This window comes from Lasiosphaeria miniovina, assembly GCF_030549165.1.
Source record: "Lasiosphaeria miniovina strain SMH2392-1A chromosome Unknown B0T26scaffold_8, whole genome shotgun sequence".
Classification (NCBI taxonomy): domain Eukaryota; kingdom Fungi; phylum Ascomycota; class Sordariomycetes; order Sordariales; family Lasiosphaeriaceae; genus Lasiosphaeria; species Lasiosphaeria miniovina.
In genome coordinates, this window is record NW_026848227.1 from 4108397 (window position 1) to 4125699 (window position 17303).

The window sequence follows — 17303 nt, forward strand, 5'->3', positions numbered from 1 at the left end:
AGGAGAAGACGGAGCCTGAAGTGAATATAGATTAGGCAGGCCACAGGGACAGTCTGAATTCACCATGGGTTTGCTACCTGATGACATGAACACCGAGAAGACTCACGCCGTGCCGTGGTGTCAAACTCAATCGGCCGGCACGAGTAAAAATAGAACAAGAATACTGCAATTGACGAAAGGGTCTTACTTGCACACACCTCCCAGTCCTCACCCAGATCCACCAGATCAACCAAATCCATCAAATCAACCACAACCATATACTTGACGCGGCCCAACTGGCACAAGCGATACGTTCCGATCCATCGCAGGCGGTTCAGACGAAGCTCACCGCGAAATCTAGATCATGAAGACATATGCCGTACCAGTGCGCCCTGGGCGCAGAACGACAACAATCGCCCTGCTGTGCAAGCTGCCCTGAATTCACCATATGAGTCTAATTATATATTGTATTGAGAGCTCCGCTGAAGAAGCCCTGTGCAACTATTACGAGGACCCGGGGATAGGGCTGAGCTCTAAAGCATGCTTGAGCTACGGGCCAGAGCTGCCAGCTTCAGTACACATTGCTCTTAAAGGGAACTGTTAGTTAAATCATCATATGTTTAATCGGAAGTAAAAGTTTCAAGGTAATGAAACTACCTCGCAATCTAGAACCCAAGGAATGAGCTGACCGCATCCAACATTCCCAAGCAATTGGCATTGCCGAGTGCGGTACAGTTTGTGAAGCTACGAGCATTGGGGGGCCGGTAATCAATTATTATTCTTTCAGAGCTAGCCGCGGGGGTCGGGTCTGACGTTGTGCGGCATGCCTAAAGGGTGTGGGCGTGGGCGAGAATTACATGTCGACGGAGGTGAAGGAAAAAGGAAGAAAAGAAAAGGAAGAAAAAAAAAGGGCCATGGCGGATAAGAAGCGTATCCCGAAGGAACTAGGTAGTCACGACGACGGCTATGACTGAAGGATACACGTTGATGGATGACATATGATGAGGCTGACGGCGGTGTTAGTGGGGGCGGGTGTCGTTGGTTTGCGCAACGGATTTTGCGGGTGGGCCGGATGCCTTGTTTAGGGAGGTCATTCAGGTTAACCACAATTAGCGTTTGGGATACAGTCAGCACAACCATGAGGATGACTACGATGATGAGTGTTGTCTTCAGGCAGCGAGCGGTGAATCACTAATGGGGCCGAGTGTTGACTGCGCAGTGTAATTATGCGACAATGTGGCGCGCCCAAGCATTCGGGACTCGCAGTCCTCAAGCCATCCCTGCCAGGCTTGGCTCTCCGATCTCCGAAAGGGAGGCACAGGCAGTGAGAAGTGGTTGGTGACTTGGCTCGGCAAGATACGGTACGGTAGTGTATATTCCTGATATTTAGTGCAGATGCAGCAGCGTGCACGTAGACTCACGTTGGGTACCTTGCATTACAGTGCCTAATAATAACAGAACCGATCTTCCCCTGGGTCGGAAATAGCACGCTGCGATTCTTTTGGGGCCCACTGCCATGAACGAGGATGGGTGTCGTGCAGGATCACCTGCAGCTCGGGAGTCACCGTGTGACCGTGACCGTGCCGGCGGGTTGCTGGGGGATATTAACAGCACCAAACAGCAGGCGGGGAGCCCCGGGAGACTGGCGGTCAGTCGGCCGCGGTGTGTCTGCACGTTTGACCTGGACGTCGCGAAGATGTGCTCAATTCACCGTGACAATTACAGGTAGGTAGCACTCCAACTTCCATGAGACCAAAACTTGCAAGCCCGGGCACAGACAAGGAGGCGGGCGTAGGGCAACTACCTTGGGCAACTACGGTAGGCACGTATGCACATAACCAAGGTAGGTGCATAGCGTGGGTACAGCACTGTACCTAGCCTTTGATGCCTTGGATTGGTAGGAACTTGACGTGCCACGCATCTCTGCTTGGGGTATTCCGAACGGCGGCCGTATTTTTGACGTGTTACTTAGGTCATGCAGCACCTGAGCACTGAGAAAAGCTGGAACGGCTGAGAGAAATGGCGGAGGAAGGGCGGGCGTTTCCCCATCGCCAAGATCAACCAACCACTGCGGTTTTTCCTGGGCATCTTGGCGGCACCATTACCCCCATACAGTCTGTATTGTAACATACCTACTGCTATGTATGTAGTACCTAGTATGTAAGGATATAAGGCACCTAGCTTACGTACATGCAGTCCTCGTCCTTGGTTGGGGGATTGGGACGGTCTGACAGGCTTGCACGCGCGGGAGAAAAGAAAGGAAGGAAATAAGAAAGGAAGGAAATAAGAAAGGAAAAGGAAAATGAAGAGGAAGAGGAAAAGGAATGCGCGCCTCCTCTTTCGGCGCCCACGCTTCCCAATTTCCCAGACCGACCGGCCAGCCGTCACCAACGCATCTCCTTCCAATTGTTTGCCCAAAACCGCTCCGAAGCCCGTCGCTGTGGAGCAATTGGGAGCGGTCAGCCCGCCAGCGCAGTCGCCTCGTGCCGTCAAACCGACAACGGCGACAAGGGTACCTGCATGGCCCGCAGGTGTCAACTGGGAGTACGCTGCAGCCCAAGCCCAACCTATGGAACGAGGCTCTGCTCACCGCAGTGGGTCGGCGGCCAGCGACGGCGAACTAGGGCATGCGTGCCTTGGGATGCTGGCTGCCAGACTCCTACTACTCTCCCGCTCGTCGCACCCGCTCGGCTAAGCCACGGACCCATTTGCGGGCAAGTGCGCACAGGCTACCACTCACTGTGTTAGTCCGGTGCCGGGACCAGAGCCAATGCCAATGCCAATGCCTTTGTGACTCAACCCTTCTTGCACTCGGCATGTTGTCCACACGAGACTAAATAAGAAGCAGATGATAAGGTCCGTCCGACAGTGAAGGGGTGCGGGTAGGGGTGAGTGAATGCGAAGAAGAAAAAGAAGATTTGATGAAGAAAGGAGGTGGGATGGTGGGGGGCCGAACCGGCAGCGAGAAAGTGATGGCAACCCGTGTTTGCTCTCGGGCATGCACGGTTGCGGCCCGTCGTCCCACATGGCCCCTGGGGTCTTTGGCAAGCACCCTCTTACCTCCGAACCGGCGATGACGTGGTTGCATCCGACCGATCCGCTTCCTTTTCCCTTGTTTGTGCCCTGGGCTACAAATCGCACTTATTCCTTCTCCAAGCCTGCGTGGCCGACGATGCCAATTAGTCCTCTCAGCTCTCACCGCGTCGTCCCGAGTCCTTCAAGTCTCCACAAACACTGCACAAAAGTCGCCTGATTTCTCTCGTCGCCTTGCTCCTGGCGAATTGCCGCTAGCACCGGAGCTGCAGAGCCGAGCCACTAATCCCTAGCTGAGTCTTCTCAGCTTCTCCTGCATCCACCGCCGTCATGGTCATCAACGACTCTGATATAAAGGAGACATGCTCCGCGGCGGACCACCTGCCAGACTCGCCTCGCCTCGACTTCACCACACAACCGTCCCGCACCACGCCACCTTCTGCCATCTCCCCGGGGCCATCATCCTCCCAGTCGCCATCCCTCACCGTCCCAGCAACCATGACTTCACCGAGGGACCCCCACTCCAAGAGCTACTCACACGTCAACGGTTCCATGTCTGAGCTGCTCGACCGTCTCACCGTCACTGAGCTCTGCAAAGGCTGGCCCGTGTACCGTGATGCCTCCGAGTGGAAAAACTACCGCTCTCTCTTCACCGACGATGCCACGGTCTGGACGAGTAGGTAGCCCCCATTCTCTTTCAGGTGTCTCGTGAGGTGAGGTGGCACGACGTGCCGTGCGGTTTCCGAGTCGTGTCACGAACATCACACCCTTGGCTCCTCCACAGCGTCTCTGTTTTTGCCCCGGCTGACACTTGTCACCATGACGGCAGCGTGGAGTGGGCCCCGGCATGTCGACGACTTCATCTCCATCTCCAAGGCGGGCAAGGAGCAAGGCGTCTTCATCATGCACCGTGAGTGCGGCACGCTCGCAGAGCTTAGTGCCGAGCATGGCCGAGCCGTTGGGAAGATGAAGGCCACCATCACGCACCGCTTCACCGTCTCGCCGTCAGATGGCAAGCGGGACGGCAGCGAGGGCTCCCAGTTCGACGTCGACTGCGACTGCCGTTTCATCTTCTTCTGCGAAAAGGTTCCCCAGGGCGACGGCAGCACCAGTGTGTGGAAGGCGCGCTATGTCAAACTGTTCTACGAGAAGGACAAGGTCGTACCCGCAGACGGTTACACGGCACCACGCTTCACCAGCGATGAGCTGGCGCCGTACCCCGAGGGCTACCGCTACCTCGGCGCCGCGCAGGCGAGATTGGGGTACGAGATCGACCTGCGCTTGCCGACGGCCCGAGACTTGGACTTGTGGGACCGCATGTATGGGGAGATAGAGAAGTGGCTCGACGGAAAAGCCGTCGACCTCTTTTGGGAGGGCAAGGAGGTACCTACCCTGTAGAACTAATGATTCGATCGGGTATTGCAACCGGGGGGGAGGGAGGGAATGGGCGTGCCGTAGATCTGTCTCTGGAACCGGAATGGCGTTTGGATATTTAGCCGAAGCTCTTTCGCTAGAACTAATACTTTACGGAATCTTGGAGGGGAGGCGTGTTTAGGGTGTTTTACTAGCATTTGTGGTGTGATTTTTGATCGAAAGCTTTGACACTCTTTTCACTTGCAATCGTGTCTTCCCTCCTGACCACTTAGCACCTACCCGTTGCTGCAGCTACCGCTTTGCAGTGTTTAAGCCGTGGAAACCCCCTTTGAAGATCTTCCTTGTTTATTATTGGCCTTGTGGATTTGCGGTAAGATATAGGGGTCGAGCCTCGTCCCAGTTCCAACGAGATACGATCCCATCCTCAGCTGGCATGTCTTCAAGGTACGTTATGGCATGTCTTCAAGGTACGTTATGGCATGTCTTCAAGGAACGTTATGGCATGTCTTCAAGGTACGTTATTCATGCCTAGCTTGGTGGATACGTATAACGAGTTGTGAAAATATCAATGTCTCATGTCTCATGTCACTCCTACCCGGCTGTTGGCCAGGAATCAGGATGATGTAATTTTGGCGTCATGTGAGGCACCGGTTACGAATCTGGACTTGGTAAGAGTGGAGATGCAGTCACACAGCGGCTGCTAATCTTGATCCACGGCAGCTAATATGCGGTCAACCGTCTGCCGGGAAAGCTCCGAGTCCTAGGAACGCTGGCTGGGGAGCAGAGGGACGCGCCGCGTCCGAAGTCGGAGCTCTTGTCCCAACAAATGTATTTCGATGGGACGGTGGGAACAACTGAGACCGTACGCCATTAGATATGACTGCTTATTTGCATGCAGATGAAAGAATTAGCCACTTGCCCCGGTCGAATCAGTTTCCGTGTTTGAGGTCCACTGGGCGGCCCTCGTTTGGGCAAAAGGAAGCGGGCTGGCTGAAGACGATACTAGGCACAGGACGTAATAATAGATAAAGCCGAATAATTCAGACTACAATAGAGGGCAAGATTAAAGCCTCTAGCTATCCTATTTGATTCACTGAGGCCAGGTGGGTAGGCATGTAACATGTTGTGGGGCAGTCGTTGGTGCGCGCTCAAGCCTAGGTGAAATTGACTATTTACTTTCTCCCCAATTAATTAACCAAAGCCCAGCACGTTCCTCCAGGTCTCTAGCCTTCTGTTCAATGACAGGCCACTCCTCCCACTATAAGAGTAGATTATATTAAAGAATGAACGGACGACTTGGAGTACTTGCATATCAATCACCAGAAACCTGAGCCATAACACTTGGTCTCTAGGATGAACCGCCCCGCCAATCTTCAAGCAGTGAACTAACATCATTCCGTGACATTGGCACTACTTCATTAAATAGTTACGCTATATACCGAATACCATGGTTACGAATTGGGTGGGAGCGAAGACGAGCGCCGAGGCATTGGAATTAAACCCCTGCTACGGAAGAATTATTCTGGTTCGTCAAATGGGGGATTCTAATTCCCCGCACAGATATCTAATGAAAGAAAACCCCGAAAACACTCTGCGTCACTCTATTCAGTTCATCAAACCGTCGAACGAACTATTTACCTCCAGATCATCCGCATGGCGTCTATTAATTACTGATACGATAGCAGCTCCTGAGTATCCAGGCGGGCTGAATATCGAGCAAGTTCAGCTTGTTTTAACCCTCTGAAAAGTCTCTCGAATGTGTCGCGCTCAGCATCAATATTTTAATTGCCTTGAGGAACTAGCTTGTTCGTCATGGCGAACGATTCTTGCACAGGGACCGGGCGGCGAGACCAGTGGTATCTGGTATGTGAGGCTCGCCGGCGCGGTTCTGATGCGAATATTCCTGACAGAATTCTATAGCATGCCCAGAGAGCTCACCGACAGAGGACGATAAACGTCCCTTGCCTTTGGCAAATGGTTGCGTGGGCATTACGTCGACCGCTTAGGCCTAATACGTACGTTCCAGCCGGAGCCTGCCACCCAGTGACCCAACTGACGCCCAGAAGTTGCCAAAGCATCGATCAGATGGCACAATACTCCATGTCCAGACAACCGAGGTGTCACGGGTCGTCCAGTCGGTGCAGCACATGTTACATGGCCTTTATCCTTTGGGCACGAACCGGACGTTGTCCCCCTGGGACATTGCGATGCGCTCACGGCCCGAGGAGACGCTTGTGCCAAGCTCGGATCGTGTGCTAGACTCGCAGAGCTTACCAGAACATTTTCTCAAAGAGCTGCTGAAACGTGGAACGGAAGCGACAATATGAGCTACTTGTCTGAAAAGCTGGGCGAATGGATGCCTGGCAACAAAGCCTTGACCCTAGGCTCGCGGCCTCCTTTGTCGCTATCATGACTCATCATCGACACTCGCCCATAGGACCCGACACTCGTCTCCCCGACGAATTCTACGAAGATCGAGTACGCAAAGTCATCGCCGGCATCGTAGTAGAGGAGATGCTTCGCGGCTATGGCGTGTCTCGCGAGCTACGAATGCTTAGGATAGGCCAGCTGATGGGAGAGATGGTCCTGAAGATGGCCGACCAAGCAGAGTGGACACGGAGACATGCATGCATACTAATAGTACCGTACAGCCAAGCGCCCCACCCAAGCTGTCACTCCTAGGTTGCCATGATCGCACCATCGGTGTGGTGTTAGCAAGCCTTGGCTGTCTCGATAGCAACGAACGGTGGCCGCCGTTCACCAGTCACATAATCTTTGAACTCCTTCGCAAGAGACGGACGCCTTTCTCAAGCATCGACCAAGGTGGTCAGCGGTGGGCATGGAATAGTTCTACCACTACACCTTCAACCACCTCGACTTCAATCAATGATTGAAGAGAGACGGCCGGGTAGCGAGATACAGGCGTCAATCAGTCAAGAAGCCCACGACGGAGGAAGTACACGAACTTGACGGATGCTTTATAAGAGTCATATACAATGGCCGCACCATGACCATACCCAGATGTCGAGCAGAAGAGAAGCATTTTGATAGAGATGAAAGTCTTTGCGCGTTGGTAAGCCCTCCCAGAGCGCCTGCATAATCGTAGCACCGCCCACTTACGTGCTGTTCCGTAAATTGCTAGTCAGCATTCAAGTCCACTGTCGACAAGTTTACCCCTAGCAACTGGAAACGCGCGTGCAATTCTAACTTGGGCGATTCATCGTTTACAAGGGGTAATGATCCGGCTGGGCATTAGCATTAACTAACACAAACCTGGAAGTAAACAAGTAGTGGAGTATTCTTTTTCTTCGTTTTTCTCTTGACATGGAATGCCATTGAACCGCGCTCGTGCTACCCAAAGTACTCGGTAATATGTAGAGTAGTGTAAATTAGAACTAATTAATTACGAGTGCGTAATGAAATTACGAAGGACAGTCTGCCGCGGGATGCTTCTGGAAGCCTCTCCACTTGGGCCGACCTGGTTACTGGGATTACTAATTTGTGGGCTGGTTTGCCCCACCACGACCCCGGTTTTCGGCGCGGTCACGGTTGCCTCGCTGCTGCGAAGCATTTACCACGCAGCAGCATTTACCACCTCGGGCCAACCTCTGTGACGCCGTTGCAAGCAACTCGAACTCGTGCGTGTAATATTCCCACAGCTCCCTCACCGACCCCCAGAAGCCAGCCAGCAGTTAACAACGAACAGCAACCCACTAGCGCGGCAGCCAGATCTCTCAGGTCCTTCCTTTCCTTCGCCTCTTGCCCACCATGAGCGAAGACGCGCTGAAGCACATCTCGACCAAGGCCGAATTTGACTCCCTCCTGTCATCCACGCGATATGTCGTCGCCGACTTTTACGCCGATTGGTGCGGGCCTTGCAAGGTCATTGCGCCAATGTACGCCCAGCTTGCCCGACAACTCTCCATCCCCAGCTATCTTGCCTTCGCCAAGATCGACGTCGACGCAGTACAGCCAGTTGCCCAAGAATACGGCATCTCTGCCATGCCCTCGTTCCTGTTCTTCAAAGACAGCAAGCGCGTCGCTGTCAACGGCTCTGCAATCATCCGGGGCGCGGACGCCCAGAGCCTAAACGCTGCAGCCTTGAAACTGGGTCGTCTAGCAAAGGAAAAGTCAGAGGCTGCTGCTGCTGCTGCTGCTGCCGCCGCTGCTGCTGCCACTGAAGCATCCGCCGAAGCCCCCGCCACACCCACCGTGGATCAAGAGTCATAAAAGGGGCAAGAGCCAAATAAATCGGTTGGGCGCATGCCTGAGAATATTGCAGCGGCCTAGGAGGCTTCACCAGAGGGCAATCTGCCCAGGCTGGTGGTTGCCGTTTGGTCATGGGGAGGGCGGAAGCAAAGCAATGTCCCGCGTTACCTCACTCGGGGCAGGCCTGGGATCCGACCGGGCTTGTATCTTTATGGATATCTAGTTGCTGGGAACCGGGTAGTGCCGTGCCGCCTTCAAAAGGCCAGCGCCATGGTTCGGATTTGAGGGCTACGCGGCAAGCGAGTCCTTGGAAGTCGATCTGGCAGAAATTACAGTACCAGGGGATATGCAGGCAAAGACAGAGACTTGCGCTTTCCCCACACAAAAAGGACATAGCCATGGACCTACCCTTGAAACAACTCAAATGTTTGATCACTTCGTTGCCACGATGGCAGTGGTAAAAGTCCGTATGGATTTGTATTCATCAATACATTTTTACCTGTCCACCACCTACCTCATCTACAGATGGCTAGGTAGATGCGTTTGCTTTTGAACGAGACAAAAATTGACTCCCTTCCTAGTCCGTCTTGCCCAGGAGCATCTGGTTCATAGATACGCACTGTACCCAAGTTGCTTTGCTAGTGGCTTGTGACCAACACCGTCAACACGAACTCTTATCACCTGGCGCCTATTTCTGGCCACCTACCCAGCAATATTCCCACCATGACTTCCGACTCACAAGCTGCCCTGGGAAACCTCCACGTGACTTTTCCCTTGGCTGTTCAGGTACTGGCAGTCATCGCACGTGTCGCGCATGGTGGGTTTCGTGTCTCGGTCGCGGCAATCACGCGGCCCCCCACAACTGACTCCAACAATCACAAGCATCACATTCCGAACCCCATGCACAAAAGGAAGTGAAAGGCAAATCTCCGAAGCGCGACACCCCTTTCTAGACAAAAACAAGCTCTTCGAGATGTACAGGGCCGTGGCTGATCTTCGTCTCAATTTATCCTAGTATCATTAATTAATACTGGATACTGTGTCTCCCAGCTCTCTTTACCTCCCTTATCTACTTACCACCTAGCTACCGATCTGCGCAATCATTGACAACTCGACTTGAGAGACCGGTGAAACTTATAATTAGGCCCAGGACAGCGAGACCATGCGTGCCCGAAATCCCCCCCCACCCAAATCGCGGAGTAAATCCTCAAACAGGGATCGCTCGCCTACCGGAAAAGCACGAGAGTCGCCCGAAGTGCTTCATCAACTTGGCCGTGCTGTTCTTGCATATTCGCTTAGAAAGATTAGCGAGCGCACTCGAGATAAGAGGAGGGATACGCATTCATCTCGCCAACCGCCTGGTCGAAGAAAAGACATGCCCGATGAGACTGGCGCCCGGGAGGAAAGCAGCCGCGGGCCGAGCGCCAGGAGCGATAGCGGCGAATTGCACAACCTCGTGAGCCAGGTTGCTGTGGGTGTTTTGGCTTTTGGAATTCGGCACTACATGCATCGCCGCCGGGAAGCTAAGAGAGAGGCGGCAGCGACGGCGAGAACACCGCAGAGACCAAAAGGCCCAAGCAATCATCGACAACCGGACCAACAACAACGGCGCGCACTAAGATCCGCTGCCGACCCAGAGCTTTCCACTGCCATTGATTCACTCACTAAGGAGGTGCAAAATGCCTCGGAATCGATACGACGGTTGGCGTACTCGGCCCCTTCCCACCGGGAGTGCGCAGTCCAAGAGGCACTGATCTCCGACGCTGACCGGCTCCAAGCATCTCTCGCGAATATCCAAACTAGCGCCAACAATATGATGAACCTTCACCCCAACTTGAACCGGCCGCCGAATCCTCCCCACAAAGGTAGACGGCGGGAAAGGACGAGGTTCGACGAAGGACAGAGGCAGAATGAAGAGCCAAGGAGTCACATCCCGAACCACCATCGTCGACGTCGGCCGTCATGAACCGGGCTGGGCTGCGGCGGATGTTGTTAGTACGATATGCGAGCTACGACGCCATATCCATGTTAATAATAGCATCAGCTAGCAGGAAGGACTGGGACTACGTGAAAGCTGCTGCGATTTAGTTATCTCGGAGGTTGAGAGGTCGATGAGCCTGCCTTTTTGACCAATTCTACGATATGATACTCAATATTAAACGAAACCATGTCTCTTGAACGACGGGGCGAAGACGGGGCTAAACACTCCTAGAAGATAGCAACCGTAGTTTAACCTAAATCCCTATTTCCCATCGTGGCTTGAGATTATTAGAAACAGCCTAGATTCATTAACACCCCCGACTGCACCGGAGCACCACCTTGCAACAGCATTATCGTCCCCAACATTAATTTCTGAGGAACGAATCATAGGCACCTGAGGTGTGTACATCAAATATGGTGCTTTGTGGCCCAACAAGTCACGGGGTTGTTGGAGGGACTGCCCCGTTGTCCGAAGCAGACCGCGAGTCCCTCGAGGTGCCTGACCGTGAGCTATGGCTTCGTCTCCGTTTCTTGTTGGCGAGTCTGATCGAGGCGTGATAGCGGTAGACGAAGTAAAACAAGACGGCGAGGAAAACAGTCAGCGAGACTCCGACAACAGCACCGATGGTTGCGTTTTGGGTTTGCATCGGCGTGTCTCGCGTAATTATCATTCCTGGGTTTCGAATATGCAGCCCCGACACGGATGTGGAGCTAGTTGTTGGGGGACATGTTCCCCGGGGCGAAAAAAGTCGGGCAGCGACTTGTTTGAAGAAGGATATACTTTGTTCGTGCTGGCGCGAGGCGTCTTGTTCAAACCTGTGCAGGTGATTGGGGCTTGAAGATTGTGAGATGTGGAAGAGAGAAAAGAGATGAGAAGCGGGCTTGTCCGTATTAGGCTTCTCAAGGGGCAACGCCCGGGGACTTTCAGAGACGAATGGTATGTACATTTTAACAGACTGAAGGGTTTTGTCGAGTATTATTACGAGATGTAGCAGTTGCAAAAGAGTGGTGTTGGAGCAAAGCGCCTAAAGGGTCCAGAAGAATCGGCCTAACAGTAGAGCAACCATCGCCGTGGTGATAATATTGAGGAAAGAAAATGGCGAGAGTCGTGGGTAATGGATAAATGCAAGCGACCAACAACGTACTATTCGGTGAAAAGAAGCAGAAAGGAAGAGGGGGAAGTGCGCTATCCTGCCTGGAATCGGGCGCATCTAGCGCAGTAATGAGGAATGGGGGGTTTGCAAAAGACTCGCGTGTGCCGACGTAAATGTTCTGATTGACCGGGGACGCTCTGTCGCACAAATTATTCGGGATGATGCACTAAAAGGGTAGAGTCACCAGGGATTGTCTCTCTCTGCTAGCCCAAGATAAGCCAAAGACTGCATCTGGGGCTGCGGGGGGTGCATTGCAGGCATTGCGCAGGGTCGGGTAATGTGGAAGACAAGTCACGGCCGTTGTGTGGTGACGGAAAGAACTAGAAGCGAGTCCATTCATCAGGACATGCCAATTAAACCACTGCGGCTGCAATCCTTTCATGTACGGGGCAAGGTCAAATACCTGTGGCTGAGCCGTGCTGGCTAGCATTTCTGCACTTCTGCATTTCTGCATTTCTGCATTTCTGCATGTCGGCAGATTATTTCTCATGAGTGAGCAGCTATTGTGTCCACAGTACTGTCCAAATATACCTGGCAGGAATCTCCGGTTCCGGGAAGGCTTGGCTTCACTGATGAATGGAGCATCCTCTTAGCTGCGTATTGGCTCATTAGACTTTGGGAAGGAAGATGGACGATCCCGATATACAAAGAGAAGGAATGACCCATGGGCGCGAGGTTTAATTGCCATAGCAGCTGATCAAATCATGTTCTCTTGGGCCCCCTCGGTGTATTGGTGTAATACCCTCGATGAACTTGCTCTCTCGACGATGCGGGGTAAGCCGTGACTGGAACAATATGTTGGAACTAAGGTGTCCTGCAACTGCAGCTGCAAGCTCGAAGGTTTGCAGATGCGTCCTGTGTTGCGATTGGCAAGTCTTCGGGATCATTGAGCCCCGCCATTTAATACGAGGCTTCCGAGCTGTGAATTCTAGGCCACTCCTTGCTTATTGATATCATGGAGAACCTCGGCGGAGTACCTCGGTGAATGTTGGCCCCTACTACAGGAACTGCACTGATTACCTACCTACCTAGTTAGCTGCCATTAAATCATCGGGATTCCTCTTTGAAGAGCACGTAGCTCGCCTGGAAAGTTCTCGAGGTATCGCAAGAAGTGTATTAATGATCAAGAAAAATCTCTGCATCTCTACTAGTTAAACAATCAGGCAGTTACTTCTGATGTCTCGAAGCCCCTGCAGCCAGTTTGTTGTCCCGAGTTCTGAATGATTCGAAGAAACGTGATCCCTGGCCGCCCAGATGTCTTGTAGCATCTGCATGGCTGTTTGGACATAGCCCCAGGGGCAAACCCAGGGACTTTCCGTCCAAACGGTATAAAGCCGGTCGGCGCACCACGCTCGGCGCAAAATATCATTTGTCTGTGCGCCCGCCATGAAGGTAGGCCACACGGTCCCCTTGAGGAGGACGTGACCGACTGGGACGGATGACAGGCTGTCCAGTATCTCGCCAACCACGCTCTCCAACTCTGAGAATGGCGGTGTTGACTGTGCTGACTGTGCCTCGGGAACTGCAAGGAGGATATAAAGGCAAGCAGCAGCTCGATGCGCGGCAGCCAACTTGACACGGACCTCAAGCTCGTCGTGGGCCGAGAGGCCACGAATTGCATGCACCCATCCTCGCACATCCAGTGCGCGAGCCTGATGCAAGAGAGAGAGAGCAATCTCGATCCTGTCCGTGCCTGCCTCGATTCCGGTGGCACCACGAGTGCACAGCCGGCTCGTGGACAGGATGATTTGAAGAATGGGGGGTGGGCAGCAGTGGTAACTGTGGGCCTCGGCTCGCTGGAGAACGGCCAATACGTCCACGCCATCTTGTATTGAATCGGCCATGAATCCGACGCTGCTGATTGTCGAACCGAGGATGCGGTAGGTGAGGCAGTCAGCGGCCATGGCGTCTGCAAGGTATGTTATTGAAGAGCCCAGTCTCTGGCCGCCACGCTGGAGGGAGGATATTAAGGTTCCGGCGGCTTCAATATGCGCTTTCCAACCTCCTTTACCCGAGTCGATAAGGTCAAGATTGACAAAGAACACAATGGCGGCTAGCACCATGGCTTGGTTGAGAGGAGACGCCCGACCAATGGCCGAGCCAAGAAGCCTAATGGCCCTGTCCTTGGCAACGAGGGAGTCTAACAGCTCGACACCAGCAGGTACACCCCGGTATCGATGGAGAGTCGCCAGATGCATTGCTGACGTGGCAATCACGACGGCCTCGAGGAAGTCAAATGTCCCTATCAGAGGTATCATTGCCCGAAAGGGATTTCTGCCATCTTGGTCGATCGAGACCAAGTCTCGGCAGACCGTGGTCGCAACTGTGTTGCCGTTAATAGCCACCTAGATGCATTGTGCAAGACCGGGGAATTTATTTGGAACGGGAGAAACCGAAGAGGACACTGCGCGACATGAAAGAGACGTACAGTGGTTGATGTAGTGCCTTGACTCTCTGTGGAGGTGATTTAGGAGAGGGTCGACGAGAGACAGACATATGGAAGTCGGCGCAGGCACCGAGGCACCCGCAATTTGTACCATGGCTTCTTGTCCGGAACCCGGGGGGGAGACGGGCGGCTGGATGCCAGGGGCAAGCTTGCCTCGTGTAGCAGGGCCGTTGGCCCAGCGCAGGACTAGACCATAGCCAAGACATTGCTCACCATTGATGGTGCATTTATGACATGACGGATACGACCGGTCGCAGCGGAGCCGTCGACGTCGGCAGTTATAACACCGGTCTGCCGTGGTGGGCTCGTCCCGGGCCCGGCCCGGTTTCGTCTTCGTCATGCCAGATTTGGAGTCGGCACTGTAACGCTAATTCGCCGGTCCGCGGAAGGGTGCTTTGGAGTGTGAAAACGGCCGCGAGTCTACATCGAACGACTTGAAGGGTGGTCGCTATTTCCATATGTTGGGGCCGCCTTATCCAGTAGTCCTCGCGATCCGAGTTCTTAATGTTGACAAGACCCGGCAACGTACTGCTCTAGCGCCCAACCTTTGGTGAGGATGCGGTGGAGGGGCACTGGACTCTGGGATGGGACCCGACAGACACACTAGTGTAGCATGGGTGGGCGCCACCCGCCCCGACGAGTGGAGCTCTGGGGCTAAACCCAAGACGGAAGCAATTCAACACGTCTTGCATCAAGCCAGCCAAGCCCCTGAGCTCACCTGGCCCGCTTGTTATGGAGTGAACGATTCTTGTCCAATCAGCAACCGAGAAGTGCCTAGAGTTGGTCTTGGACGGTGAGCCGGCTGACACGGGAGGCTGACAAATCTTGGAAGCCGCTAAAAAGGAGAACGCTATCAAGAAGATAAGTTCTAGAATCTATCGGGACCACACAATAAAGAGCCTTTCCGCCCAAGCCACACCATACCAGATCGGGAAGCCGAGCCGCACATGCTGCATCGCTGATCCACTAGATACGCAATAGGCACCAAATTCTCATAAGACACTGTGACTTCCGATACATAGTATTAGTATTTGCCATCGTTGAGTCATCAGCCCGTCTAAGAGTGTCCCGGAAACAAAAGGAAATCCCAAAAGCTATGTGGAGACGCACCGAGAGCAGGGATGGATAGCATGTCATCGGTGAGCTAGCAAGCCATCAACTAGGCATATGCCTAACTGCTACCGCTTCCCTTGTTTTATATAATAATTCACTCCCTTGTGTCAAACATTTGCCAAAGTGGTCGAAATCCACCAGCATCATTAGCCTCCCCCCACACCAAGGCACTTTGTCTTCATTGCTTGCCGCCTTTCAGATTGGGTTGGAATTGCTAGTTGTCAACCGCCTCATAACCACCTCATGTCACCCTGATCGCCAGTCACCTCCTCAGCCTCTCGTCATGGACAAGTCCGAGAACTCGGGAGGCTCGCCAAGACCTGGGGACGTCAAGACTCTCGATCTTGAACGGCTCGGGCAACACAGGCAACCGGCATTCCCGAATCTAATGTGCGAAATTATGTTTTGCAGTTCGCTGCTAATCTCTATGCTGATGGCGGTTCGTGTAAAACATCTTCCCTGTCTATTGGACAGAACTGCACCGCAGTCGCTGACAATTTGTGAAGGAATATTTCATCTCCGGGTTCAATATCGTCTTACCGGAAATTGTTACTGCTCTTTCTATCCCCAAAGGCTCTCAGACATGGCCGGCAAGCGTGTTTTCTCTCGTCACGGGATCATTTCTCCTCCCGTTTGGGCGGCTGGCAGATATCTACGGCGCCTATATTGTCTTCACGTTGGGAATGGCTTGGTTCTGTCTCTGGTGTCTCATTACCGGTTTTAGCCATACCTACACCATGCTCATCGTGGCAAGAGCGCTGGGTGGACTTGGCCCAGCCGCCTTTCTTCCCGCCAGCGTCATGCTGATTAGCAAGACTTACTGCCCCGGTCCGAGGAAGAACCTCGTATTTGGCCTGTACAGCGCCTTTGCACCTATTGGTTTCTTTCTTGGCATCATTACGGGCGGCTTGACCGGCCAGTTTCTCTCCTGGCGCTGGTATTTCTGGCTGGGATCTATCGTCTTGTTCCTCGCCTCTCTGATTTCTTTCATTGCCGTCCCCAATGACAGAGCGGAGCTACAACTCGAAAACGAGAACGTCAAAATGGACTACTGGGGCGTCGCAATGATTGTACCCGCGCTGGTCTTATTGACATTTGCAATCACCGACGGCAGCCACGCACCAAATGGTTGGGCCACTCCGTACATAATCGTTATCTTTGTCTTGGGCATATTATTTCTTGGCGGCGCCGTCTATGTGGAGGGATGGGTTGCGTCGCAGCCCCTTCTCCCATTTGACTTATTCAAGCCAAAGTACATGAAAAGATTGGCAGTGTCGCTCTTCTTTGCCTACGGGGTGTTCGGCATCTACTTGTTTTACGCCAGTCTGCAGTAAGTCGTCCTATATCGAGATCCCAACTTGGCGGGCTACTTGTCATGTTGCTAACGAAATTGTGCCGCGTTTCAAGCATTGCTAATGTAATGGGAGCCTCGGAGCTTGTGACCGCCGTTTGGTTTGCTCCAATGGCAGCCGGCGGAATTATCCTAGCGACGATTGGAGGATTCACATTACATCTACTTCCAGGCCGGATTTTGCTCATCATATCTGGTGTTGGTAGCGTTGCCAGTGTCCTTCTCTTTGCCCTGATCCCCGAAGGCGCCAACTACTGGGCATTCGTGTTTCCAGCCATGGTCGGGGCGACCGTGGGCGTTGACATCACCTTTCTCGTATCCAACATTTTCATCACTGCCAACGTGCCGAGACATAGGCAAGGCCTTGCTGGGGCACTAATATACAGCGTTTTGTTTCTGGGAATAAGCTTCTTCCTAGGTCTCGCAGACCTGGCGGTGTCCGAGAGCGAGAAGCGAAGCATCAAGGACAGTCCCAGGATTGCCTTTATGTTTGCAATAGCATGCGCCGTGGTGGCGTTATTAATATTTAGCACAATTAGAATTCCCAAGGCCGAGGCGGATTCAACACCAGAGGAGTGTCTCACCAAGCCGGGGGACGATAACTAGGGGCTTCGAATTTAGTAGTTTCCGCATTTCATTTAGACTTGGTATATATGTTGCTCGC

General features: G+C 53.2%; 7 protein-coding genes across 7 annotated transcripts; 4 read left to right on the forward strand and 3 right to left on the reverse strand.

Annotated features, from left to right (window-relative positions):
- Window positions 1-1904: 1904 nt before the first annotated feature.
- Window positions 1905-2781, reverse strand: B0T26DRAFT_522781 (uncharacterized protein). Its single transcript, XM_060435485.1, has 2 exons — window positions 2570-2781; window positions 1905-2495 (listed from the first exon to the last, which is right to left on the reverse strand). Exons 1-2 carry the CDS (start codon window positions 2685-2687, stop codon window positions 1948-1950), a joined length of 666 nt encoding a protein of 221 aa, XP_060290926.1. The 5' UTR covers window positions 2688-2781; the 3' UTR covers window positions 1905-1947.
- A 729-nt stretch (window positions 2782-3510) lies between these two features.
- Window positions 3511-4410, forward strand: B0T26DRAFT_681676 (uncharacterized protein; the record flags this gene model as incomplete). The annotated part of the gene is made up of 2 exons (XM_060440667.1): window positions 3511-3688; window positions 3842-4410. The coding sequence occupies 2 exons, from the start codon at window positions 3511-3513 to the stop codon at window positions 4408-4410; spliced, it is 747 nt and encodes a 248-aa protein (XP_060290927.1).
- A 3452-nt stretch (window positions 4411-7862) lies between these two features.
- Window positions 7863-8690, forward strand: B0T26DRAFT_522849 (thioredoxin-like protein). Its single transcript, XM_060435486.1, has 2 exons — window positions 7863-8026; window positions 8093-8690. The coding sequence occupies exon 2, from the start codon at window positions 8155-8157 to the stop codon at window positions 8614-8616; it is 462 nt and encodes a 153-aa protein (XP_060290928.1). The 5' UTR covers window positions 7863-8026; window positions 8093-8154; the 3' UTR covers window positions 8617-8690.
- A 791-nt stretch (window positions 8691-9481) lies between these two features.
- B0T26DRAFT_522879 (uncharacterized protein) lies at window positions 9482-10787 on the forward strand. Its single transcript, XM_060435488.1, has one exon. It carries the CDS (start codon window positions 9758-9760, stop codon window positions 10559-10561), a length of 804 nt encoding a protein of 267 aa, XP_060290929.1. The 5' UTR covers window positions 9482-9757; the 3' UTR covers window positions 10562-10787.
- Window positions 10787-11727, reverse strand: B0T26DRAFT_522891 (uncharacterized protein). Its single transcript, XM_060435489.1, has one exon. It carries the CDS (start codon window positions 11520-11522, stop codon window positions 11013-11015), a length of 510 nt encoding a protein of 169 aa, XP_060290930.1. The 5' UTR covers window positions 11523-11727; the 3' UTR covers window positions 10787-11012.
- A 1011-nt stretch (window positions 11728-12738) lies between these two features.
- Window positions 12739-14730, reverse strand: B0T26DRAFT_865306 (fungal-specific transcription factor domain-containing protein). Its single transcript, XM_060447798.1, has 2 exons — window positions 14158-14730; window positions 12739-14052 (listed from the first exon to the last, which is right to left on the reverse strand). The coding sequence occupies exons 1-2, from the start codon at window positions 14513-14515 to the stop codon at window positions 12881-12883; spliced, it is 1530 nt and encodes a 509-aa protein (XP_060290931.1). The 5' UTR covers window positions 14516-14730; the 3' UTR covers window positions 12739-12880.
- Window positions 14731-15571: 841 nt separating this feature from the next.
- B0T26DRAFT_658885 (major facilitator superfamily domain-containing protein) lies at window positions 15572-17245 on the forward strand (the record flags this gene model as incomplete). Its single annotated transcript, XM_060438907.1, has 3 exons — window positions 15572-15727; window positions 15795-16618; window positions 16696-17245. The coding sequence occupies 3 exons, from the start codon at window positions 15572-15574 to the stop codon at window positions 17243-17245; spliced, it is 1530 nt and encodes a 509-aa protein (XP_060290932.1).
- Between the last annotated feature and the right edge of the window lie 58 nt (window positions 17246-17303).